The sequence below is a fragment of the Chiloscyllium plagiosum genome, unplaced genomic scaffold (genome assembly GCF_037043375.1).
Source record: "Chiloscyllium plagiosum isolate Xiang-an unplaced genomic scaffold, Cpla_swu_hap1 HiC_scaffold_24, whole genome shotgun sequence".
Lineage (NCBI taxonomy): Eukaryota > Metazoa > Chordata > Chondrichthyes > Orectolobiformes > Hemiscylliidae > Chiloscyllium > Chiloscyllium plagiosum.
Window position 1 is genome coordinate 61,784,152 of NW_028270162.1, and position 27,815 is coordinate 61,811,966.

At 44.4% G+C, this 27,815-nt stretch overlaps 1 protein-coding gene across 2 annotated transcripts; it reads right to left on the minus strand.

The window, feature by feature from the left end:
- Positions 1-55: 55 nt before the first annotated feature.
- derl3 (derlin 3) lies at positions 56-24,262 on the minus strand. Of its 2 annotated transcripts, XM_043716186.2 has the most exons (7): positions 24,143-24,262; positions 18,835-18,900; positions 18,523-18,596; positions 12,692-12,785; positions 7,353-7,548; positions 1,813-1,903; positions 56-1,293 (listed from the first exon to the last, which is right to left on the minus strand). In XM_043716186.2, exons 1-7 carry the CDS (start codon positions 24,233-24,235, stop codon positions 1,158-1,160), a joined length of 750 nt encoding a protein of 249 aa, XP_043572121.1. In that variant the 5' UTR covers positions 24,236-24,262; the 3' UTR covers positions 56-1,157. The 2 variants fall into 2 exon arrangements, with proteins under 2 accessions (XP_043572121.1, XP_087856383.1); XM_088000257.1 differs by lacking the exon at positions 1,813-1,903.
- Positions 24,263-27,815: the final 3,553 nt, after the last annotated feature.

Here is a 27,815-nt window from a genome sequence, read left to right on the forward strand (position 1 = left end):
AGGAGTTGTAAGACAGTGCTCAAATACAAAAGACAGCTTTAGTTGATTGGCCAAATGTTGTTCACAGACAATGTTAATTCTGGTTTCTTTATTACAGTAACACTTATACATTCACTTTTTATTTTTATCAGGTACTATAAAATTAACTTCAAGTTATTGGTCTCTACAGGGATCATAATTGTAAGTGACAGGCTTCCCAAAGCCAGCCTCATAGCCTCTATACAATTTATTGATACCAAATCAACAATCTGAAATATCAACAAACCACACAAGAATCAGAACTAAAACATCATACAATGAATTAAGAAAATAGAGGGAGTATCCAATCACTTACACATACATCCTGGAGTGTGAGTCTCTTCGCATAAAATCAAAACCTCCAGTCCTCAGATTTAATCCAAGTATGAAACAAAAACAAAAGATGATCCTGGTACCTCTCAAAGACTTTGCAACAATCAGCTTGTGACTTTTTTTTTTAAAATTAGGAGCTGGTTTTAAAGAGATTATCATCAGAAAGTATCATTTCTCCAGGCATAAATAACAAGGCTTAATCCAAGTGGACAAAAGCTTTTCCATTTCTGTCCCAAACAGCTCATTCCTTTGCTGAATCCTCAGCTCCAGAATACATTTGGAACAAGGACAGGAACTTAAATATTTATAAACCAAGTGCAGAAACCCCAGTCAAAATCACACCCAAAGATTCCTTGCCCCACTTTCCTGAGGTGCTAACTCTCAATGCTGCCTTGAGAGTTTCAACACTAAAGTCAATAAAGTATTTGGACACAGGAACATCACAGTAGCCCCACAGTTTCCTTGGTAGGAACAAAGATTCCTTGACACTACACATTCATATAGCAGCCTGGAAAAAGCCAGCAGGCCTGCTGTCTTAAATATTCAGTTGCACGAAGAATCTCTCTCATTATAAGCACCTTGGATACAATGACCTTGCAATAAAAATGTTCAAAACAGAATTAAATAGATACTCCATACAGAGAATATCCTGCAATTTGCTCATGATAGTAACCGTGATCAATTAGCATTTTAATTGCCAAAGTTGGAAATCAAAGACCATGAAAGCAGCACAAATTCTACATAAAATAACATTATTAAAAAACTTCATTTCAGAAGTGTCCAGTTTCTCGATGGAATGTGAAATATCACTGCTGTCCATTAGGGTTCTGTTCATTCTGTTCCCCAAGTCTTTGCCCCTGACCCCAATCAAACTCTCCAGGCTGGTCCTCAGGCAACACATCGTAATTGGGATCTTCCTCTGCAACATCAAATATTGCCTTCCTGTAAGAGGAGGAAACACAATTACATTGTTTATGAACATTACTATAAGAATTCTCAAAAGCTACAGTAGTGTCTGAGAGACAGGGACCCAGAGCCCTAGCAGCTCATTTACAGGATTGCAACTGAACGTAACAATTTGCATCAGGCAAGCACTGCCTGAAAAACCTGATAGGAACCTGAAGGAAATCTGATAGGCACTTGCCAAAGAACGTGCCACACTCCATGAGTCAGCTTGGGTTTACTGTGACAATGCCCACTAACTCATCAGCACATGTACTGGAGAGTTAACCAATGCCATAACACGCTAGCCCAGTATCAATAAACTTCTTTCAGAAAGGGTGCTCTGAGAGGATCATAAACTTTCGTAAACAAAAGTAACAAATGACGCTGATGAAAAGGTAGAAGAATGGTCATATTACTGGGGTGATGGTTAGCCAAAGGTAGTCAGATTCCCTCAACCATCATATTGTCTTTTGCCTGAACAAACATTAGTCAGTATAAAGGACAAACAACACTTACAGAAATCCTGGAGTAACCAGCAACCTCACTCCTCCTGGTTGGTTTGGGAATACATCTTCCAGAAAGTAATAAATATGGCCGACAGCAATTCCTGTAGCAAAAGGGATGTGAAAACACCTGTTCAAGACCACCAAAATTGGCATCCACTGGGCTCTAGGGACTAGAGATCTGATAGTGCCTTTCAGGCTCTCACAAAAGGTTCATAGTTACAAACAGGAGTAATCGCTACACAATTCAAAACCTGGTGTCCTTCTCTGGTCACTGAGATTCTTTCATTTGTACACGATCCGTGATGTCCTGTGCATTCCTCTGCCTCTGAATCTAACACTTATCTCCTCTAATCTCTCACTCTCTCGCTCACTCCCAAAATCAGCCCCACCACAAAACTGTCAATTCCTCAACTCTCTCCTCCCTGTCCCTCCAACACTAACCTCTACACTCACCCACCCTTCCTGTTGTCAACACCAATCTGTACTCTCTGCCCTCACTCCATCCAACGCCAGTCTCTCCTTCCTCCCCCTAACCCTCTGCAACATGACAGTGACGTCAGAATGATAACAGTTGAATGCATGGCTAAAAAGCTGCTGAAGGAGGGTCAGATTCAGATATCTGAATTATTGGGATCTTCTCCAGGGCTGGTGACCTGTGGGAGGACGACAGAGGGACATTAATATCCTTTCAGGGATGTTTGCTAGTGCCATTCAGGAGGATTTAAACTAGTGTGGGGTGGAATTCAGTGCAGTGGAGTGATTGAGAACAAAGAAAAGGTTTAATCAACTAAGTCTAACTGGAAACGCAGGCAGGGTTAGGTTAACAAATGCAGCTAGACTGACGCCCTGAAGTATATTTATTTTTATCTATTGAGTATAACAGGTCAGACAGTTGAGCGAAGAGTCCGAATTATTACATGAAACTATGCTGTAGCCATTACAGAAACTTGGTTGAGAGAAGGACAGGACTTATAGCTCAATATTCCAGGATTTCAATGCTTCAGACATGATAGAGGGAGAATGGAAAAGGAGTGGGGAAGTTCTACTCCTGATTAAGGGGAATGTCACAGCTGCAGTGCGTGGATATCTTGGATGGCTCATCCAGCAAGGACATATTCTTAGAACTCAGAAGTGAGGAAGGTATAATCACAATGATGGTGCTTTACTACAGGCCTCCCAATAGCATAAGCAGATCATGAAGAAATGTAAAGACAACAGTGGTGTTGTAGTGGGTGATTTTAACATCCCCTTCCTTAGTGCTAGGAGCTTAGACGGGTCAGAATTTGGTAGTTTGTCCGATAGGATTTCTTCAGAATAATATACAGGTTGCCCAACTAGGGAAGGGGCCATACTGGACATTGTACTGGGGAATAATCCTGGCCAAGGGATCAAAGTTTCATTTAGGGATTATTTTGGGAAGTGATCATAAGTCCATTGTTTTAAAACAGTTATTAATAACACAGGTCTGCAGGTGAAAATGTTAAATTAGAGGTGGCTAATTACAACTGTATTAGGCAGGAACTGGAGAGACTAGAGGTGGCTGTTTGAGGGTAAATCAACATTTGATATGTGGGAGCCTTTCAGGTTAAAAGATCTGGGAACCCTTGGATGACAAGAGGCATTGAGGGTTTAGTCAAAAAACAGTAAGCAAGCTAACATAAGGTTTAGGGAACCAAAGTCAGACAAGGCCCTTAAGGAAATACTTAACTCCTTATTTCAACTCTTTCATGTTTCCTTTATGAGAGCTAAAAGGGACCATGAAATGTGGTTGGCAAGTAGAATTATTGAGAATCCTAAGGCATTTAATATATATATATTATGAGCAAGAGGGTAGCTAGGGAAAGAGTAGATCTACTCAAGAACAAAGAGGGAATTTATGCATGGAACCAGAGGAAGTAGTCCTTAATGACTTTGCATCAGTATTCACCAGGGAGAAGGAAGGGAATGATGGTAAGATTAGGGAGGAGTATGTTGATATTCTAGGGAATATTGATAATAAGGAGCAGAATGTGTTGGGTGTCTTGAAAAACATTAAGGTAGATAATATGGCCTGCTGGGATCTTTCCCAGAATACTGGGGGGAAGCAAGGGGGGCAATTGGTGGGACTTTGACAGACATCTTTGTATCCACTTTCACCATAGGTGAGGTGCCACAAGACTGGAAAATAGCCAATGTTGTTCGTTTGTTTAAAGGAAGGCAACAGAGATGACCCAGGAAGTTATATAGTTGTCGGGAAATTGTTGGAGAAGATTCTTAGGAATAGGATTTGCTCACATTTTGATTAGAAGCATCTTATTAGAGATAATCAGCATGGCTGTACAGAGAGGTCATGTCTCAAATTTGATTTGAGCTTTTTGAGGATGTGATGAGGTGATTGATGAGGATTGGGCAGTGGTTGTCATCTACATAGACTTTACTAAAGTTCATAAGATATAGGAGCAGATTTAGGCCATTTGGCCCATCTAGTCTGCTCCGCCATTCGATCATGGCTGATATGCTCCTCACCCCCATTTTCCAGCATTCACCGCACTTTGGGGGAGTGAATTCCACAGATCCACATACCTTTGTGAGAAGTAGTTTCTCCTCAACGGTTTTAAATTTGCTATGCCTTATCCGAAGACTATGACCTCTCGTTCTACAATGTCCCACAACAGAAAGCATCTGCTTCATGTCTATTTGATCTCTCTTCATTCTTCTAAATTCCAAAGTGTACAGGCCCAAAATATTCAAGCCCTCCTCATATGACAAAGCCCTCATCTCTGGGATTAATCTAGTGGACCTCCTCTAAACTGCCTCCAATGCCACTACATCTTTCCTCAAATAAGGGGACCAAAACTGTGCACAATACTCCAGGTGCAGTCTTACCAATATCTTGTACAGTTGCTACAATACTTTCTTACCTTTATATTCTATTCCCTTGGCTATAAAAGCCAACAATCCATTCACTTTATTATTTGCTGTACTTGCATGCTAGTTTTCTAGGACTCAGGAACGAGTATTCCTAGATGCCTTCTGCACTGGAGCACCCCAAAGTCTCTCCCCATCAAGATTAGATCACCTTCCCACTTTTTCGACCCAAATGCATGACTTCACACTTATCTGCTTTAAACTCTATCTACCACGTTTTGACCCACTCTAACCTATTGAAATCCATTGTAAGGTTCTTTTTCCTCATTGCAATTTACCATCACACCCATTTTTGTATCATCTGTAAGTTTGGTTATAGAGCCTTCTATCCCTGTACCCAAGTATAATGTAGATTATAAATAGCTGGGGTCCAAGGACCTATTTACCACAACACACTCTTCTGTCCAAAAGCCAACCATCTATCCAGGCTAATAAATGACTCCTAATCCCATATGATCCAACCTTGTGAATTAACCTTTTGTGCAGCATCTTATCAAACGCCTTCCAGAAGTCCAGATAAATTACATCTACAGCATCCCCATTGTCCACTTTGCTTGTGACTTCTTCGAAGCACTCTCACAAATCAGTCAAACATGGCTTTTCCTTCATAAAATCATGCTGACTCAGATGGATAGTGTTTTGGCTTTCCAAGTGTCCTGATATTGCTTCTTTGATATTGATTCCAACACTTTCCCCAAAAACAGATATTAAACTAACTGGTCTGTAAATTTCCACATTTTACCTCCCTTCCTTTTTGAATTAAGGGCATTATATTAGCCAATTTCCAATTCACTGGAACCTTTCCTGTGTCCAGGGAATTTTGGAATATTGTAACCAATGGATTTACTATCTCTGCTGCACTTCCTTTAATAACCGAGGCTGTAAGCCATCAGGCCCAGGGGACTTGTCTGTCCTCAATCCTAATCATTTGGTTAATACCTTTTCCCTAACAATGTTGATTGTTCTATGTCCTATCTTATCTATTGCCTCTGACCTGCCCATTCCAACAGGAATGATACTATTGTCCTCCATCCTGAAAACTAAGGCAAAGTATTGATTCAGCACCTTTATGCTCTCACTGACCCCCACTATTAAGTCTCCAGTTTCATCTTCCAAGGAAGCAACTGTCACATTAGCGACTCTTTCCTTTTATATACCTATAGAAGCTTTTGCTATCCTTTTTGATATTTTGTGCTAGTTTTTTTGTAATTTACCTTAGCTCTTTTCATTAATTTTTTAGTATCCCTTTGTTTAATGTTTGAAAGTTTCCCAATCTTCTATCCTGTCACTAGCCTTTGCAATATGGTAGAACTTACTTTTTGACTTTATTATATCTTTGACTTCCTTGTTTAACCATGGGTGATTTTTTTGAGCCCCCTTACCATCCTTTTTTTCCTCACTGGGATATATTTTTGTTGTGATGAATGGAGTAGCTCCTTAAGCATCTACCGCTACTCATCTGCTGTCTTACCATGTAGCCTTCCTGCCCAATCTACTCAGGCCAAAACGGTCCTCATGGCTAAGGCTCAGGGCAGCATGGTGGCTCAGTGATTAGCAGAGACCCGGGCTCGATTCCACCCTCGAGCGACTGTCTGTGTGGAGTTTGCACATTCTCCCAGTGTCTGCATGGGTTTCCTCTGGGTGCTAGATAATTAAAGAGTGATTTGAAAGTATATAAAATTTTGAGGGGCATGTATGGAGTGGATAGGAGTCTTTTCCCAGGGTGGAAATGTCAAATACTATGGGCATTGATTGAAGGTCAGAAGGGAAAAGCTTAAAAGGAGATGTATAAAGGATTTTTTTTTAAATTTTTTTTAAACAGAGTGGGTGGGAGGTGCCTATAAATGTGCTGCCAGAGGAGGTAATAGAAGCAGATATATTAGCTATGTTTAAGAGGCATTTGGATGGATCCAAGAATAGGCAAGGAATAGGGGAATACAGACCACATTCAGGTAGATGGGATTAGTTTAGAACAGCGCAATGGTTAGCACAGACAGTGGCCGAAAGGCTCGTTCCTGTGCTGTACTATGTTTTTTTTAACCTGGACCAAGCCCCCCCCCCCCCTTAAACTCAGTGCCAGCTACTCCTCCCTCACTTCCCCTCCCTCTAACCACCAGCCTTCCACTCCCCCCGTCCAGCCCCACACACCCCAAATTCCCATGCAGGCGTCACCTGACCCCAGCTCTGCATAGACAAGTAACAGAAACTGAAAATGTTAGAATTGCTCAGGTCAGGCATCTCCTGTGAATCAAGAAACCAAGTTAACATTGCAGAATTTGATTTCTCCTCAGCTGTTATGACCTGAATTTTCCTCTTCACATGGGCTGCCAGTCCTGTTAAACGTTTGCATAATTCTCTGTTTCTAACTTCAGATTTCCAACATCCACAGAAGTTTGCATTACTAAGAGAAACCAAGGTAACTGGGTAGAATTTTGTATTTGACGAGAAGATAGCCAAATTAAATACTCCTCTCAAGCTACAGCTGAAGAATAATATTAAAAATAAGGAGAGGAATATGTGCATAGATATCCAAGACTTCTCTTTCATGTGGAAAAAATGAACCCGGTTCTTAACTGTAATTCATTAAATTAGGCTGGGATGGGATGATATAAACTTGGTAAATTTCAATATTCCAAATCTTACCCAACAAGTCAACGATGACAGAGTTTCCCAAAAGCAGCGAGAATCCCATCAATACCCAAGGCAGGAACGGAGCCTGGAAATTTAGCAGGCCAAAGAAATTCATTCGTACAAACGGGTTCCTCCTGCTCCACACATACACGAGCATGATGGTGAAGGCCTGACCCAGGAAGAACAAGCTCGCAAAGATTCCAAACAGCTGATACAAGAGTCAAGGATCCTGGACAGGAAGAGCAGATTAGGCTAGGTTCTCATTCAGTGGGCCATAGTTGCCTCATACTTATGTGCATTTCATGGAACTTGGCTGCCATTTGGTTGGTTCACTCACTAGTTAGTTCAGCTATCACAAACGAGAATGATGTTTTACTTTTTAATCAGAAGATGAAACAACTCAATCTAGTTTGTTCTGAAGGGTGACTGGACTCAAAACATTAACTCCATTTCTCTCTCCACAGATGCTGCCTGATCTGCTGAGTTTCTCCAGCAATTTCTGTTTTTCCTGTTGATGAACATGGAACAGAGCAAGATGTCAAAAGGTAACATTAGCAGCATGTCCTCCCATACTGAGCTAAAAGGTCAGCATTTCTCTGTTTGCCCATTAGTGATTTATAAACTACTCCTGACCTGAACAACTTTGTTAGCAATTTCCAGACATTACTATGCCACGCTCCCCTTCATTCTCTATTCTGAATTTAATTCCTCCAAACTAGAGACACCAGTTCATTTCTGACCAAGGTCATTTACACTGGGTCAGAGCTGAGAGATGGAAGCCAATCGAAAGTGAATAGCCACATCCAGGTTACAGTGGTATACCAGCCTTTGAAAACACTCCTGGTATTTTAGTGATTAACAGCAGCTTTCTCCACCCCAATGATTCTCACTGCCGACTGGCCCAGTCAGAGACCTGTCATTCTCATTGTTAATTGGCCTTTCAGTCAGAGTCCAATGATTCCTGCTGCTGCTTGGCTGATCAGTCACAGCCCAGTGACAGATATTGCTGAACATGTTGAGTGAGACCACAGCAGGACAACACTGGTCATAGAGTCACAGTCATAGAGATATACAGCACAGAAACAGACCCTTCAGTCCAACTTGTCCATGCTGACCACATATCCAACCCAATCTAGTCCCACCTGCCAGCACCCACCCCATATTCCTCCCAACCCTTCCTATTCATATACCCATCCAGAAGCCTTTTAAATGTTACAATTATACCAGCCTCCACCACTTCCTCTGGCAGCTCATTCCATACACGTACCACCCTCTGCAAGAAAACGTTGCCCCTTAGGTCTCTTTATATCTTGCCCCTCAGGTCTCTTTATATCTTGCCCCTCTCATCCAAAACCTATGCCCTTTAGTTCTGGACTCCCCCACCCCAGGGAAAAGACTTTGTCTATTTCCCTATCCAAGCCCCTCATGATTTTATAAACCACTCAGCCTCAGATGATCCAGGGAAAACAGCCCCACCATATTCAACCTCTCCCTATAGCTCAAATCTTCCAATCCTGGCAACATCCTTGTAAATCTTTTCTGAATCTTTCAAATTTCACATCTTTCCGATAGGAAGGAGACCAGAATTCACGCAATATTTTAAAAGTGGCCTAACCAATGTCCTGTACAGCCGCAATATGACCTCCGAACTCCTGTACTCAACACTCTGACGAATAAAGGAAAGCATACCAAACACCTTCTTCACTATCCTATCTACCTGCAACTCCACTTTCACGGAGCTATGAACCTGCACTCCAAAGTCTCTTTGTTCAGCAGTACTCCCTAGGACCTTACCATTAAGTGTATAAGTCCTGCTAAGATTTGCTTTCCCAAAATGTAGCACCTCACATTTATCTGAATTAAACTCCATCTGACACTTCTCAGCCCACTGGCCCATCAGATCAAGATCCCTTTGTAATTGGAGGTAACCTTCTTCGCTGTCCACTACACCTCCAACGTTTGTGTCATCTGCAAACTATACCTCTTACGCTCACATCCAAATCATCTATATAAATGAAAGAAGTGTTGGACCCAGCACTTGTGGCGCTCCACTGGTCACAGGCCTCCAGTCTGAAAAATAACCCTCCACCACCACCCTCTGTCTTCTAACTTTGAGCCCGTTCTGTATCCAAATGGCTAGTTCTCCCTGTATTCCATGAGATCTAACTTTGCTAATCAGTCTCCCATGGGGAACTTTGTTGAACGCCTTACTGAAGTCCATACGGAAGATCACATCTACCGCTCTGTCCTCAATCCTCTTTGTTACTTCTTCAAAAAAAACCCAATCATGTTTGTGAGATGTGATTTCCCATGCACAAAGCCATGTTGACTATCCCTAATCAGTCCTTGCCTTTCCAAATACATTTACATCCTTTCCCTCAGGGTTCCCTCCAACAACTTGCCCACCACTGACGTCAGGCTCACTGACCTACAGTTCCCTGGCTTGTTCTTACCACCCTTCTTAAACAGTGGCACCACGTTAGCCAACCTCCAGTCTTCCGGTACTTCACCTGTGACTATTGATGATACAAATAACTCAGCAAGGGGCCCAGCAATCACTTCTCTAGCTTCCCACTGAGTTCTTGGGCACACTTGATCAGGTCCCTGGGATTTAGCCACCTTTAACCATTTCAAGACATCCAGCACTTCCTCTTCTGTAATCTGGACATTTTGCAAGATGTCACCATCTATTTCCTTACATTCTATACCTTCCATATCTTTTTCCACAGTAAATACTGATGCAAAATACTTGTTTAGTATCTCCCTCATTTTCTGCGGCTCCACAAAAAGGCCACCTTGCTGATCTTTGAGGGGCCCTATTCTCTCCCTAGTTACCCTTTTGTCCTTAAATGTATTTGTAAAAACCCTTTGGACTCTCCTTAACTCTATTTGCCAAAGCTATCTCATGTCCCCTATTTGCCCTTCTGATTTCCATCTTAAGTATACTCCTACTGCCTACTCTTAAGGATTCATTCAATCTATCTTGTCTATACCTAACAAACTTCCTCCTTTTTTTTTTTAGAAACAAAACCCTCAATTTCGTTAGTCATCCGGTATTCCCTATACCTACCAGCCTTTCCTTTCACCCTAACAGGAATATACTGGTTCTGGACTCTCGTTATCTCGTTTCTGAATGCTTCCCATTTTTTAGCCATCCCTTATCTGTAAACATCTGTCCCCAAACAGCTTTTGAAAGGTTTTGCCTAATACCATCAATATTAGCCTTCCTCCAATTTAGAACTTCAACTTTTAGGTCTGGTCTATCCTTTTCCATCACTATTTTAAAACTAATAGAATTATGGTTGCTGGCCCCAAAGTGCTCCCCCACTGACACCTCAGTCACCTGCCCTGCCTTATTTCCCAAGAGTACGTCAAGTTTTGCACCTTCTCTAGTAGGTACATCCAAATACTGAATCAGAAAATTGTCTTGTACACACTTAAATTCCTCCATCTAAACCCTTAACACTATGGCAGTCCATGTTTGGAAAGTTAAAATCCCCTACCATAACCACGCTGTTATTCTTATAGATAAGAGAATCTCCTTACAAATTTGTTTCTCAATTTCCCTCTGACTATTAGTGGGTCTACAATACAATCCCAATAAGGTGATCATCCCTTCCTTATTTCTCAGTTCCACCCAAATAACCTCCCTGGATGTATTTCTGGGAATATCCTCCCTCAGTACAGCTATAATGCTATCCCTTATCAAAAACACCATTCCCCCTCCTCTCTTGCCTCCCTTTCTGTCCTTCCTGTAGCACTTGTATCCTAGAACATTAAACTACCAGTCCTGTCCATCCCTGAGCCATGTTTCTGTAACTGCTATATCCCAGTCTTATGTTCCTAACCATGCCCTGAGTTCATCTTCCTTCCCTGTTAGGCCTCTTGCATTGAAATAAATGCAGTTTAATTTATCAGTCCTACCTTGTTCTCTGCTTTGTCCCTGCCTGTCCTGATTGTTTGACCAACTTCTTTTCCTCAATTGTACCAATCTCAGATTGATCTCGTTTCCTCACTATCTCTCTGGGTCCCACCCCACCACCTTACTAGTTTAAATCCTTCCGAGCAGCTCTAGCAAATCTCCCTGCCAGTATATTCGTTCCCTTCCAATTCAGGTGCAATCCGTCCTTCTTGTCCAGGTCACTTCTACCCCAAAACAGCTTCCAGTGATCCAAAAATGTGAATCCTTCTCCCTTACATCAGCTCTTCAGCCACGCATTCATCTGCTCTAACCCCCTATTCCTACCCTCACTAGCTTGCAGCACTGGGAGCAATTCAGATATTACTACTCTTGAAGACCTTTTTAATTTCTGGCCGAACTCTCGAAATTCTCCCTTCAGAATCTCAACCTTTTCCCTTCCTATGTCGTTGGTTCCAATGTGGACAATGACCTCTTGCTGGCCCGTCTCCACCTTAATGTACCCCCTCGGAGACATCCTTGATCCTGGCAACAGAGAGGCAACACATCATTCTGATCTTTCACTGCTAGCCACAGAAATGTCTGTCTGTGTCTCGGACTAGAGAGCCCCCTAACACAATTGATCTCGTGTTAGAGCCGGTCTTGATACCAGAAACTTGGCTGTTTGTGCTACATTCCCCTGAGAATCCATCACCCCCTACATTTTCCAAAACAGCACATTTGTTTGAAATGGGGATAGTCACAGAAGACTCCTGCAATACCTGCCTACCTCTCTTACCTTCCCTGGAGTTAAACCATCTATGTGACTGTATCGCAGACTTTCCCCCCCCTTTATAATTGCCATCCATCACATCCCCTTGCTCTTGAAAATTCATCATTACCTTAAACTGTCTCTCCAACCGATCCCTTTGATCTGATAGGATTCGCAACCAATGGCATTTATTGCAGATATAATCCTCAGTAACTCAAACTCTCCCTAAACTCCCACATCCGACAAGACGACCATATCACTCTACTAAAGGCCATTTTTGCTTCTTTCAATCTACAGACCCAGAAAATAGCACTGTCTTATTCCTCTACAGAACGCTGCTCCTGGCTAACTTAATCGTCATGTTTTACAATAAACCATTTCCCAAAATTGCAATATGGAGTAAGTACTTAATTTCCTGGGATATACAGACGCTGTGAAATATATAAATATGAACCTTTCTTTCTATCACAAACAGCTCTGCCTGGATATTCAGGATGGTGGACAGTTAGAGAAGAGTTTTGGAATTGTCAGTGCACAGTCCACAACAAGTTCAGAATTATCTTTAATGGCTTAGAAAGAAGCACTCAGCAATCTGAAAAATATTCAGTTTATAAAGAAGCACTATATGAGAGACCACAATAATGACCACTGTCGCTATCAGGTACACTGCAAAAAGGATACTGTCATTAAAAACCCACCAAAAATAAACATGAGCAGAAAGTCAGCCGTTCTTCCCCTGAATGATCCTTCTTCCAACATTCGACAGTATCTGTATCTGGGACAGAGTAAAAGAAGACAACCTGCAATTTACTATCAGATCTAGTCCCTCGGAGCCGGGGGTATTCAACCCAAACTCCGCCCAGTGACACACACAAAACCAGCCAGTTTACAGATTTGGGGATTCAGTCATTACAGATGGATTATGGACAGCAGCTGGTGTGAAATCCCAGATTCCATTCAGTTCTGTGCCTGCTGGGGTTCTGAAAGGTGGGAGGTAAGGCTGCAACCTCTGTCTTACTGCCTGACTACTGAAATTTCCTGCACTTCAACCATGCTGGGATGGGACTCATTAACCTCATCCTTAGAACTTGCCACATTTGGAACCTGCCAAGATCTCCACACAATCAGTCAAGTATTCAGCTATCAGAAGTGAGCCTGACTCTGTACAGCAAGAATTGCTGGACAGGGATCATGAGCAAATCTGATGGCTGACCTTGGTGAGCTGAAGCCAACTTAATATAGATGAGCTGAATTGACACAGAACAAAATTCACTTTTGGGGATCAAACACATGGACTGCATTGGTTAAAGGTTAAACTTTGACTCAGCCAATGTTTAAATATATCCTTTTGTATTAGCTTTTAAATGATCTGACTGCTCGCTTCTTCACTTTGACAATTGCTGTAGGCTTTGTTACATGATTAGAGAATTGCACAGAATTTGCAGCACAGAGGAAGGCCATTCACCCCACCAGTGTCTGCCAGTTTTCAAGCTCCACCTGAGCATTCTTTCTATTCCCTCCTTTCTCATGTGTATGTTCAGCTTCCCCAAAATGACTCAACTATTCCTGTACTGCTTATTCCAGTTAACAAAGTAGGGACAAGTTAACATCACTTGTGGGATTCAAGATAAAGTATAAAACTGACACTTTCCACATGGTCAGACATCAATTAGGGTAATTTTTTTTGAAAGCACAAAGATGAGACATCATTTTACTACTAAACACAAGAAACAGCAATTCAAACCTTCAGGACAAAGACAAAGACAGTCTTATAATCATTCAGTGCACAGAGTTTGGAGGAAAAACTGTCCTTGATCATATCGACATCTGATACAACCATTACTTTCTGATGACAGAGGTGGCCCACTTTTAAAAATCTCAAGTGTTTTCAAATTGGTGGTTTTGACACTTCTCGGAAATCTCCTCCAACAATCCAAAATCTCTGACAAATATCACTTTTTCCCAGATGCTATCAATTTTGAAGGGTCACTGTACACGAAACATTAATTACGTTTCTCTCTCCACAGATGCTGCCAGACCACCTGAGTTTCTCAAGCAACTTCTGCTTTTGTTTCAGATTTCTAGCTTATGGAGTTCTTTTATTATTGCAAGGTAGTGGAATTAGATTAGATCTGGGGAAAATGGGATAAGTTTGGGAATGGATACAGGGTCATGGAGAGATAGCAGGAATTAGTTTTGGATTGCTCTAACAAGCAAGTCAAAACAGCCCGATGAGTCAAATGGTTTTTAATCTATTTAATACAGTATACTCTAATGAACTTCCTCTATTTTCATATTTTCTTGTAACAATTAGAGGAAGTTTAATTATTGATGGTATGTTCACATGGACAGGTTCTGTTATAAATAGGAACAAAGTAGTTTATACTTTTTCAGAAATAAAGACAGACTTCTGACTTAAGGGAGTCTGAATTCCACTGTCCTCCAATTACATTCCAACTCTCAATCCTGCTCTACATGAAGTTTACATTCTATCTACACTACCCACGCACTGCACTACAGACAGCTGAATAGTTTAAAAATGTGCAAGGGTCACAATCTCAAAATCTTAACACACACATCCTCCTATGCAAATAACAACTAATTATAGCTCAAGAACAGAATAAGTTTATGTACAAGTTTCTAATAATGTCAGCTCAAGAAAACCTGTAGTTTATTCAGGTTTCGACAGACTTCCGTGTTTATGAGCATAAGAGACAGCACACAATCATCAGAGAGCAGGTAACTCACGCACAATTGGTTTGTTCTTGCTGTCTGTGGCTCAATCAATAGTATACTTACTTCTGATTCAAGAGGTTCTGGGTTCAAATCACAGACTTTGGCACAATTATTGAGAGGAGAAAACAATGACTCAACTACCTGCTTGGGTGGATGTAAAATATTCCAAAGCACTACTCTGATGATCAAGGAGAGTTACCTCCAGAGCTGTGATTAATAACTATCCTCTATCAACATCACAAAACAGATTATTGTGTCATTATCTGATTGCTGTTGTGGGATGTTGTCTGCAATTTCTTTTTATATGTCTATTTTCTAATCACTCTGTTCAGAGATGTTATTATATACCTCTGGAGCATGTGGGCTTGAACTTGGGTCTCCAGGGCCTGAAGTAGGAACACTACCAGTGCACAAGAGCCCTTGCTGTTTGCAAGTTGGCTGCCACATTGTCATTTGTAACAAAGGCAATACTCCAAAAGTACTTCATTGATTGTAAAATGACTTGAGACATCTAGTGCTTGTGAAAGGTTTTTTAGTTTTCTTCTCTAGAAAGACAAATATACTAATGTTAATGCCTAGAGTTTGCTGAATAACTCACTTGTCAGTGGTCCCATCTGGGATCTGATGGGTAAAGGTGCAGTCTAACAGCCGTGTCTCAATTTACAAATCCTACCCGCGTAAAGTGAGCAGAATACAGCCACACCAGCTATTAGGATGCTGGGATCAGGTTCAGAAAGGTGAAACATAAGCACGTTTGATCAATCTGAACAGGCTTGAACTCTCTTCTCTAAAAAAAAAAAAGGGTGTCCTAAGGGAAGCTTTTTTAAAAAATTATGATGGGATTCAACAAATAGAAGATGGACCTACTTGTGGGGAAAATCCAAAACTCAAGATCATAAATACAAGATCTCCGTAATAAATCTAGAGAGCAATGAAAAACTTATTTACCCACAGACGGGAACTCGTTGGTATGGGGAACCGAGCAGACCAATTGGATAGATGTAGTTAAGGGGAAGATAGATAAATAATTACAAACGCACAGATCTGGTGGGCTAAATGGCCTATTGCTGTGCTGAAATGCTCACTCCTTCAACAGCAGCTTTCAAATCAATCAGTGACATAGAACATAGAACATAGAACAATACAACACAGAACAGGCCCATCAGCCCACGATGTTGTGCCGAACTTCTAACCTAGATTAAGTACCCATCCATGTACCTATCCAAATGCCGCTTAAAGGTCGCCAATGATTCCGACTCTACCACTCCCACGGGCAGCGCATTCCATGCCCCCACCACTCTCTGGGTAAAGAACCCACCCCTGACATCTCCCCTATACCTTGCACCCTTCACCTTAAATATATGTCCCCTTGTAACACTCTGTTGTACCCGGGGAAAAAGTTTCTGACTGTCTACTCTATCTATTCCTCTGATCATCTTATAAACCTCTATCAAGTCACCCCTCATCCTTCGCCGTTCCAACGAGAAAAGGCCGAGAACTCTCAACCTATCCTCGTATGACTTCCTCTCCATTCCAGGCAACATCCTGGTAAATCTTCTCTGCACCCTCTCCAAAGCTTCCACATCTTTCCTAAAGTGAGGCGACCAGAACTGCACACAGTACTCCAACTGTGGCCTAACCAAAGTCCTGTACAGCTGCAACATCACTTCACGACTCTTGAATTCAATCCCTCTGCTAATGAACGATAATACTCCATAGGCCTTCTTACAAACTCTATCCACCTGAGTGGCAACCTTCAAAGATCTATGTACATAGACCCCAAGATCCCTCTGTTCCTCCACCTGACTAAGAACCCTACCATTAACCCTGTATTCCGCATTCTTATTTGTTCTTCCAAAATGGACAACCTCACACTTGGCAGGGTTGAACTACATCTGCCACTCCTCAGCCCAGCTCTGCATCATATCTAAGTCCCTCTGCAGCCGACAACAGCCCTCCTCACTGTCCACAACTCCACCTATCTTCGTATCATCTACCACCTTGAAGGACAAGGGCAGCAGAAATACGGGAACACCACTACCTGATTTTCCTCCAAACCACGCACTCTTGTAACTTGAAAATACATTACCATTCCTTTACTACCTCACTGAATCAAAATCTGAGTATCCCCACCCCCAACCAATCCTAACAGCAGCAGCAGCTCTTCAAACTTCAAGGGCTGGACTGGTCAGCAATTCCCAAACTCTTAGAATAAATAAAAATACATAGCTCCAGCAGACCTCAGCTGGAAAGAGATAGTGAGAAGGTGCACTGGAAAAGAACGAGATTGGATTTGATTTTCTGTCCCCCACAACTGGTTATCTTGGCTATTCTTGCTAGCTGATTTCAAACATGAAATATGCCTACGTTACACAGGCTCTGGTAGGCACTCATGAAGCCCACCAAGAGTTAATGCCTTTGGGTTACAGTGGGAAGGTGGTCAGTCCGAGTCTGGGGAAAGTATAATCTGTGATGCCCAAAAATAGGCACGACTCTTCATGGGACAGAGAGTGGGGGGTATGGTACTGACAACATTGCCTTAGAGAGCTGGTGGGGACTCAGGCTGAATAGCCACCTCTGTGCAACCACAGCTAATTATAAGCACTTCCATCTGTGTGTAGTTGTCAATGACTCATTTCTTTAACAAAACATTTGCATTAAGATTTTCCAAATGAGAAACCATTGACAATTTACTCCCAGCTGTAAAATGGTGGGCGGCACGGTGGCACAGTGGTTAGCACTGCTGCCTCACAGTGCCTGAGACCCGGGTTCAATTCCCGCCTCAGGCGACTGACTGTGTGGAGTTTGCATGTTCTCCCCGTGTCTGCGTGGGTTTCCTCCGGGTGCTCCGGTTTCCTCCCACAGTCCAAAGATGTGCAGGTTAGGTGAATTGGCCACGCTAAATTGTCCGTAGTGTTAGGTAAGGGGTAAATGTAGGGGTATGGGTGGGTTGCGCTTCGGCGGGTCGGTGTGGACTTGTTGGGCCCAAGGGCCTGTTTCCACACTGTAATGTAATCTAATCTACATCAAGAAGGCCACAAGCAGATTTCCAAAACTATATTGAAAAGAACTTTGAAAAGGTTCAAAGTGTTAAGGACCCCAGAAAGCCGTGTAGCATCAAAGGCCCATGACCTTTACAGGCTGCAGAGAAGAAACCACAGTACCTCCAACTGATCTCAACACATTCTTATCCAAGAGGGAAGGGTTGCAGACCTTGTACAGCTTTCAGTCTCCAGCTGCTTCACATGTGGGTCAAAGTTTGTAATAAGGTGCTGCCCACTCATTGAAGTGTTTTGTAAAGTGAACATATTTCATCCTGGACCAGCAAAGGCCCAATATTTCAAACCTTTAACCATCTGCAGGAGAGAGAGACTGCAAAGCCTCTGGACGACGAGAGAGGGTTGAAAAAGGTTGAATTTACAACATGCACAAATCTGGTGGGCTAAATGGCCTGGAAAGCTCACTCCTTCAAGCTTGACTCATCAGGAGCAAGTGAACTCGCAATGAAACAAGTTCAACGATAACGCCACTAAGCAGCCAAACAGGATTAGAGTTCTTTAAGCTCTAACTTTATTTTCAGTTTCACTTCCTGGCATTAAAATAATCAGAACAAAAAACAAACCATAGTGCTGCTGACAGTCAGCTCCTATTTGGGTTCAGGGGTATGTTTTGTCTTCCCAACACCATCAGAATCAGGTCAGAACTCACGGCTGGGTCTGTAAAACTTCTTCAATTCAAACCCATCTGCCATCCCATTCTATCACACAAAAGGATACAAGAAGATCATATTGAACAGAAAACTAAATCCCAAAGGCCCAAAGAATAGAAAGTTGGTTAGTAGTCTCCACACCTGCAAAAAAAAATAAGAGAAACATGAATGAATTAAGTACACGCATGCATACTATATGATTTACTAAACTTTATAAACTCTCAGCATATTGTACTGGAAGTTATTGAATTAAGATTACCAAACAAGGGGTGAACTACACAACTGCTGGATTCAATGCAGTACAGTGTGGAAATAAATCAAAGATATCACAGGGCAATGCATTATAAAATGTGAGTTAATATATTTTGTTTAAACGTACCTGATATTTCTTGACTATCAAGTCAGGATTGAAATAAAGTTGGAATGGAGTGATGAATTCCAGTTGCTGTGAAAAGAGAAGAGAGAGTTTACTGGAAGCATTAACTAGAGGATGCAAGCTCAATAGCAGCCCGAATAAACAAGCAGCAAACATCCTATTAAACAACATGCAAAAGAACAGGAAGGATACTGGAGACAGTCAAGTTCATGCTGCTGTACTCAGGTAGTTAGAGATTACCTTTACCTCTCTCAGAAAGATAATGATCACTGCGGTTAACAGGTTAAGGTTGGTTTTATTTGGTTAGTACACAGAAAAGTGCAATGCAGACTGGAAATTCCGAAACTTAATCCTTGCTTTTGATGCAGTAGCCAATCTGAGCCACTGCCCTGGACCAGGGATTGAAGAAAGAAAGAGACAAAAATCAGCAAAGGTTCTTTGCTGCAGAGTATACAATTACACAGAGTCAGTCAACTGCAAGATGCACCAAGGCCACAAACTAAAGCAATAATCAAAAACATATCAAACATCACAAAAACTACTATGACATTATTTGGCAGGACAAATGTCCCAACTAAAATATCATCCTCAAATCAATGCCACTAATCATAGATTGCCTGCTTGATATCACTTTGTTAACTGTGGGCTCAGGCTGTGCACAAGATTGTTGCCACATTAACTGCACTACAACACTGATTATACTCTAGTGGCTCAAAAGCATTTAGCAAGTCCTAGGATCATCAAAAGTACCAGAAGAAATCCAAGTTTTCTCTTTAATGAGCCACACTCTTTTGCTGGTGTGATGCATTCAAGACAAAGGAGCATGCTTGACTGGCACCTCAAGCACTACCTTCAATATTCACTCTCCTTAGCACCAACGCTCAAGAGACCAGTCTGTATTTCCAAGATCCACTGTAGTAACTCACAAAGATTCCTTCAATAAAACCTTTGAAACCTGCAACGTCCACCACCAAAGCTTGGGCTGACAAGTGGCAAGTAACATTCACACGACAAATGCCAGGCAATGATCATCTCCAATAAGAGCCAACATGACTGCTGCCCATTGGCTGCAGCGGCAGAGGCACGTCTGGCTTCCCGGCAGCATCTGTGGCCAGTGCAGATTCATGGAGGCCTGAAGCAGACTCACAGTTGTGGCAGAATTGAATTTGGACTGGTGCACCACTCAGCGGCATCAACAGTATCTGGATTGGCAGAATTCAGCAAGGTCATGGGTGGAGGCGAGTTGGCATCCAAGAGTGGCAACTTTCATTCCAGTGGCAGCAGCGCAGCAAAGGAGACTCAGGCCCACGGCAGAGCACTTAACAAGAACAAATGTAAGGATGGACACTTTCTTTATTCTTCTGCCTTTATATTCTATCTTTTGGGTGTTTTTTGTGCTTTAAAGATGGTACCAGACAGTGGCAACACTATACAATACTTTTCACTGTAATTTGTAACAAAATGCACGAGACAATAAATCAAATCAAAATTCAATGGTTTTGCCATCACTCAATGTCCTACTACCAACACTCTGGGGCCAAACATTCAAATGGACTCACTTTATAAACACAATGGCTACAACAGCAGGTCAGAAGCTAGGAATATTGCACCTTGTAACTCATCTCCTAACTCCCCAAAACTTGTCCTCAATCTACAAGGCACAAGACAGGAGTATGATGAACTTTCCTCAATTGCCTGGATGGGTGCAACTCCAACAATACTCAAGAAGCTCGACACCATCCAGGACAGAGTAGCCTGCTTGACTGGCACCACATCCATAAACATTCACCCCCTCCACCATCGACACTCAGGAGCAGCAGTATATACTATATACAACATACACTGCAAAAATTCACCAAAGATCTTTAGATAGCACCTTCCAAACCCACAATAACTTCTGACGAGAAGGACAAGGGCAGCAGATGCATGGGAATATCACCTCCCGTAAGTTCCCCTCCAGACCACACAACATCCTGACTTGGAAATATATCACCTTTCTTCCAGTGGGTTCAAATCTGATCTCCCTCAGTAGCAGTATTGTGGATTTCCCTGCACCACAAGGATTGTAATGATTCAAACAGCCAGCTAATCAACATCTGCTCCAGGCTAATTACAGATGGACAATGAAAGCTGGTCCATTCAGTGATGCCCACACCCTCAGAATGATTTATAAAAGTATCATTCAGGTCCACTAGCAGATTGACAATGTTACTACATGGGAGACCTATTATATTAACCGAGACAGTGAGAATTCAAATTGCAACATTGTAGTTCAAGAATTCAATAAAATACAAAACAAATGAATTACATGGAGTCATTCAGCACAGAACCAGATCTAACTCATCCACGCCAAACTGATATCCCAATCTGCCGCAGTCCCATTTGTAAGCGTTTGGCTCAAATCCCTCTAAATGCTTTTATTCATAAACCAATCCAGATGCTTTTTATACGCTGTAAGTGTACCCACCTCCACCACTTCCTCTGGCAGCTTGTTCCATACACACCACCCTCTGCGTGAAACATTTACTCCGCAGGTCTTTTTTAAAATCTTTGAGGAGAAAGTGAGGACTGCAGATGCTGGAGATCAAAGTTGAAACTTTATTGCTGGAACAGCACAGCAGGTCAGGCAGCATCCAGGGAACAGGAGAAGGGCCTGTGCCCGAAACGTCGAATCTCCTGTTCCCTGGATGCTGCCTGACCTGCTGTGCTGTTCCAGCAATAAAGTTTCAACTTTTTTAAAATCTTTCCCCTCTTGCCTAAAACCTATGGCCTCTAGTTCTGGACTCCCCCCACTATAGTAAAAGACAAAAGGTTATTCACCCTCATGATGTTATAAACCTCTACAGAAGTCACCCCTCAGTCTCTGATGCTCCAGGAAAAAATCCCCCAGCCTATTCGGCCTCCCCCAATATCTCAATCCCTGTAGTCCCAGCAACAGCCTCAAAAACTTGAGAGAATGTCGAAAAGTTAACAACATCTTTCCTATAGAAAGGTCAACAGAAGTAATGTGGTATTATAAAAAAGTCTTGTACAGCTGCAACACGACATCCTAAGTCCTATAAACTCAAATGATCTGATCAATGACAACATGCATGCCAAACACCTCCTTCACCACCCTGTCTACCTGCCACTCCACTTTCGAAGGAACTATGCACCTGCACTTCTAGGTCTCTTTGTTCAGCAACACTCCCAGGCCCTACCACTAATTGTATAATTCTTGCCCTGGTTTACCTTACCAAAAAAACAACACCTCATATTTACCTAAATGAAACTATCTGCCACTCCTTGACCCATCTAATCAAGGTCCTGTTGTACTCTGAGATAATCTTCTTCACTGTCCACGATATTACACTATCTTGGTGTCATCTGCAAACTTACTAACCATACCTCCAATATTTGCATCAAAATCATTTATATAAATGGCAAAAAGCAGTGGACCAGCACCAATCCTTGTGGAATACTGCTGGTCACAGGCCTCCAGTCCAAAAACTAACCCTCAACACGTGAGGTTTCTGTGCTATTCCCCACCCTCTGAATCTGCTTGCATTGACTCCATATTTGCAATATTACAGGAGAACCACTGGCATGTTATACAATATAGATTTAATAACCTAATGGCTCTGCACCCAGAGATCAGGAATGCAAATCCATCATGACAAACTGTTACCACAATCTCTTCCTCACAACATTCTCTATCAGCACTTGCTTTCATACCCATGGCTACAGGAACTGCTGCTGTTTAACATGTGCCCAGAATTGTAGAATGCTACCTCCCAGACATTTAGCGTCCTTGAAGCAGTGCCTACTGCATCCAGAAATCCTCGTATAGTACAACCTGTCTAGCAATCCCAAACATAACACGGCTTCTCTCTCGAAAGTAACCGTTAAAGCTCTCCAGCCGTTAGAAGCCGTTTCCTAACCCATTCCCCCCCCCACACACACACCTGCCAAATGTACCATGAGAAATTCTGACAGTATTGACTACACACATCAGACCCACATTCCCTTCCTTCACTCACTCACTCACCGTCACCCCCACCCCCACTCACCCTCACCTCCACCCTCACCCCCACTCACCCTCACCCTCACCCCCACTCACCCTCTCCCACTCCCTCCACCCTCACCCCCACTCACCCTCTCCCACTCCCTCCACCCTCACCCTCTCTCCCCACCCACTCACCCACCCTCTCCCCCCACCCACTCACCCACCCTCTCCCCCCACCCTCACTCCCTCTCCCCACCGTGTTATGTTGTGGGCAGCACAGTGGCACAGTGGTTAGCACTGCTGCCTCACAGCGCTGGAGACCCGGGTTCAATTCCCACCTCAATTCCCACTGTGTGGAGTTTGCACGCTCTCCCCGTGTCTGCGTGGGTTTCCTCCGGGTGCTCCGGTTTCCTCCCACAGTCCAAAAGATGTGCAGGGTCAGGTGAATTGGCGAAGCTAAATTGCCCGTAGTGTTAGGTAAGGGGTAAATGTAGGGGTATGGGTGGGTTTCGCTTCGGCGGGTCGGTGTGGACTTGTTGGGCCGAAGGGCCTGTTTCCACACTGTAATGTAATCTAATCTAATCTAATCACCCACCCTCTCCCACTCTCACCCACCCTCTCACCCCCCCCCCTCACCCACTCTCTCACCCCCCCACCCTCACCCACCCTCTCACCCCCCCCACCCTCACCCACCCTCTCACCCCCCCCCACCCTCTCACCCCCCCCACCCTCTCACCCCCCCCACCCTCACCCACCCTCTCACCCCCCCACCCTCACCCACCCTCTCACCCCCCCCACCCTCACCCACCCTCTCACCCCCCCCCACCCTCTCACCCCCCCCACCCTCACCCACCCTCTCACCCCCCCCACCCTCACCCACCCTCTCACCCCCCCCACCCTCACCCACCCTCTCACCCCCCCCACCCTCACCCACCCTCTCACCCCCCCCACCCTCACCCACCCTCTCACCCCCCCCACCCTCACCCACCCTCTCACCCCCCCCACCCTCACCCACCCTCTCACCCCCCCCACCCTCACCCACCCTCTCACCCCCCCACCCTCACCCACCCTCTCACCCCCCCACCCTCACCCACCCTCCTCACCCCCCCACCCTCTCACCCACCCTCCTCACCCACCCTCTCACCCCCCCACCCTCACCCACCCTCTCACCCCCCCACCCTCACCCACCCTCTCACCCCCCCCACCCACTCCCTCACCCACCCCCCCCTCACCCCCCCCACCCACTCCCTCACCCACCCCCCCCTCACCCTCACCCTCACCCACCCTCTCCCCCCACCCCAATACTCCACAGCCTCCCCCACCCACCACGGCCGCAGTGGTGAGCACACAGGCGCTAGTATAGGCCCGAGTGATGCTCGGCATCCTCCGGTACTCCTCCAGTAAACTTGCCGCCGCCATGATGCTTCCACCGCTGACTGACGGCGACAGCCGCCAATGGCAGAGCCACACCCAGACCACAGACCAGTCACACCGCAGGGAAAAGGCGGGACCACACCAAAGCCAATCAAAGCGTAGGGGGTGGGGACAGCGCCACGTCTGCTTTCACCGGCCAATAACGGCCCGCAACATTCCCCCATAGGAACCCAATTGGCTCATCCGAAAACAAAGGTGCAGCCAATAGGGAAAACGCACGTGAGGAAGCGGAACAGAGTGAAGCCAATGGAGGTCCCTGGGGAGGGGAGGTGGGTGTGAAAGGGGGAGGGGAGCTAGAGGGGTCACTAATACAGCACGGAAAGAGACCCTTCGGTCCAACCTGGTCATACTGACCAAGTTTTGCAAACTCAATCCCGCTGTGATCTAATGCATTTTTTTTGTTGTTAGTCCCACTTGCCAGCGTTTGCCCTACATTCCCGTAAACCTTTCCAATTCATGCACCTGTCCAAATGTCTTTTAAAGGTTGTAACTGTGCCTGCATCTGTTATTTCATCCAGCAGTTCATTCCACAATGAACCACCTTCTGTGTGAAAAAGTTGCCTCTCAGCTCCCTTTTAAACCTTTTGCCTGTTACCTTAAAAATGTGGTAGTTTTGAACTTCCCCATCCTAGGGAAAAGACGTTTGCTATTCACTTTATCTATGTCCCTCATGAGGGGTGAACCAGAGGGTATGGATCATAAAGGGTGCATCAGAGGGAGTGGGGAGGATCATACGGGGGTGGGAGTGGATCGGAGGAGTGTGTCATTGGGGATTGGGGTGGATCTTAGAGTGTGGAGATGGGCAAAAGGGAAGAGTAGGAAACGATTGTGGAGGGACTTTTTGTGTCATCTGTAAATTTATTTATTATTCCCATGCTCCCTTCCCCACATTCTCATTGGCATTGAAGGTTTGGCAACATCTGTGGAGAGTGAAATGGTGTTAATGTTTGAAACCTTCACCAGTACTGAAGACAGCTGGGAAAATATTTTCAAATCAGCTGTGTGTGGAACTTAAATGCAAGCTTCCTGGCTCAGAGATAGGGACACCACCACTGCACCATAAGAGTTCAAGTCTACTACATCCCGTATTCCCAGGTGGCCTCCCATTCATGGAGAAAGTGAGGTCTGCAGATGCTGGAGATCAAAGTTGAAACTTTATTGCTGGAACAGCACAGCAGGTCAGGCAGCATCCAGGGAACAGGAGATTCGACGTTTCGGGCACAGGCCCTTCTTCAGGAATGAGCAGAGAGTGTTCAGCAGGAGAAGATAAAAGGTAGGGAGGAGGGACTTGGAGGAGGGGCGTTGGAAATGTGATAGGTGGAAAGAGGTCAAGGTGAGGGTGATAGGTCGGAGTAGGATGGAGGCGGAGAGGTCAAGAAGAAGACTGCAGGTCAGGAAGGCGGTGCCGGGCTGGAGGGATTCGGCTGAGACAAGGTGGGGGGAGGGGGGATGAAGAAACTGGTGAAGTCCAAGTTCATCCCCTGTGGTTGGAGGGTTCCCAGTCGGAAGATAAGACGCTCCTCCTCCGACCGTCGCGTTGTTGTGGTTTGGCGGTGGATGAGTCCAATGACCTGCATATCCTCGGTGGAGTGGGAGGGGGAGTTGAAATGCTGTGCTATAGGGTGGTTGGGTTGGTTCGTCCAGGTGGCCCAGAGGTGCTCTCTGAATCGCTCCGCAAGTAGGCGGCCTGTCTCCCCAATATAGAGGAGGCCACACCGGCTGCAGCGGATGCAGTAGATGATGTGGGTGGAGGTGCAGGTGAATCTGTGGCGGATATGGAAGTTTCCTTTGGGGCCTTGGAGAGAAGTGAGGGGGGAGGTGTGGGCGCAAGTGTTGCACCTCCTGCGGTTGCAAGGGAAGGTGCCGGGAGTGGAGGTTGGGTCGGTGGGGGGTGTGTATCTGACAAGGGAGTCGCGGAGGGAGTGGTCTCTATGGAAAGCTGATAGGGGAGGGGACCCACCGACCCAACCTCCACTCCCGGCACCTTCCCTTGCAACCGCAGGAGGTGCAACACTTGCGCCCACACCTCCCCCCTCACTTCTCTCCAAGGCCCCAAAGGAAACTTCCATATCCGCCACAGATTCACCTGCACCTCCACCCACATCATCTACTGCATCCGCTGCAGCCGGTGTGGCCTCCTCTATATTGGGGAGACAGGCCGCCTACTTGCGGAGCGATTCAGAGAGCACCTCTGGGCCACCCGGACGAACCAACCCAACCACCCTGTAGCACAGCATTTCAACTCCCCCTCCCACTCCACCGAGGATATGCAGGTCATTGGACTCATCCACCGCCAAACCACAACAACGCGACGGTCGGAGGAGGAGCGTCTTATCTTCCGACTGGGAACCCTCCAACCACAGGGGATGAACTTGGACTTCACCAGTTTCTTCATCCCCCCTCCCCCCACCTTGTCTCAGCCGGATCCCTCCAGCCCGGCACCGCCTTCCTGACCTGCAGTCTTCTTCTTGAGATCTCGCCTCCATCCTACTCCGACCTATCACCCTCACCTTGACCTCTTTCCACCTATCACATTTCCAACGCCCCTCCTCCAAGTCCCTCCTCCCTACCTTTTATCTTCTCCTGCTGAACACTCTCTGCTCATTCCTGAAGAAGGGCCTGTGCCCGAAACGTCGAATCTCCTGTTCCCTGGATGCTGCCTGACCTGCTGTGCTGTTCCAGCAATAAAGTTTCAACTTCGGCCTCCCATTCATGTACTAACAAGTCCTGAATGTTTTGAGATAAGATGTTTTCAGACTAGTATGGCCATACAAAAAATGCCAAAATGACTCAGTATTCAAATTGTAACAGAATGATGGGATGTGGGGTTGGAGAGGGCGAAAGGAAGTGAGTAGAATAGATGAAGACAGTGCCTAAAGAGACAGAAAAATAAAAATAAAAGATTGAATTGGTTCAGCTGTCTGTCACCATGTTATAACATTACCCAATACTTTTCATCAATCTGACTACAAATGGTGACCAGTGCTGCATATTCTTCCCTTGCTAGATGGGACATAAGGCATGCCAGAGATAGTATACACCAGAGACAATATACATCAACGCACCTGGTAAAGAATAGAGGCAAAGAAGTAAAGCAAAGAGGTCACTGGTTTAATCTCAGATGAGCACCGAGTACAAAACTAAACATCATTTTCCAGAAAGGATGGAGAGGGTGCAGAGAAGACTTGCTGGAGTATTGCCAGTTTGGAGGGATCTTGGTCAGAGATTAGGGATGGTCTGTTTAGATTAAAAAGGAGATTTTATAGTCTTCACAACATTGAATAATATTGAAAGAATAAATACGGAGAAACTGTTTCCATCAGGGTTCAAAACCAGAGGACAAAGAAACTAAGATCAGGCTTTTTGGCCCTTCAAATCTGTTCTGCAATTCAATCAGATCATGGTTGATTCTCTATTCAATGCCATATTCCCACTTTCTCCCCATATTCCTTGATACCTTTTGTGGGATTTAGGTAAAGCAATCATAATTGCTTATGTAAGGTAAATGAGCTCACACGAGTGTATAGTTGTTTCAGCCAAGAAATGAGTTAACAAGAATTAAAAC

Bases quoted from the DNA above. Each gene is read 5' to 3' on its own strand.
- derl3 (XM_088000257.1), bottom strand. From the start codon at position 24,235: ATGGCGGCGGCAAGTTTACTGGAGGAGTACCGGAGGATGCCGAGCATC. The intron at 18,901-24,142 runs GTGGGTGGGGGA...CTCTTTTCACAG, and splicing joins TGCTCACCACTGCGGCCGTG to CAACTGGAATTCATCACTCC. The intron at 7,549-12,691 runs GTATCCTTTTTG...CTCTTGTATCAG, and splicing joins TTGGTGGGTTTTTAATGACA to CTGTTTGGAATCTTTGCGAG.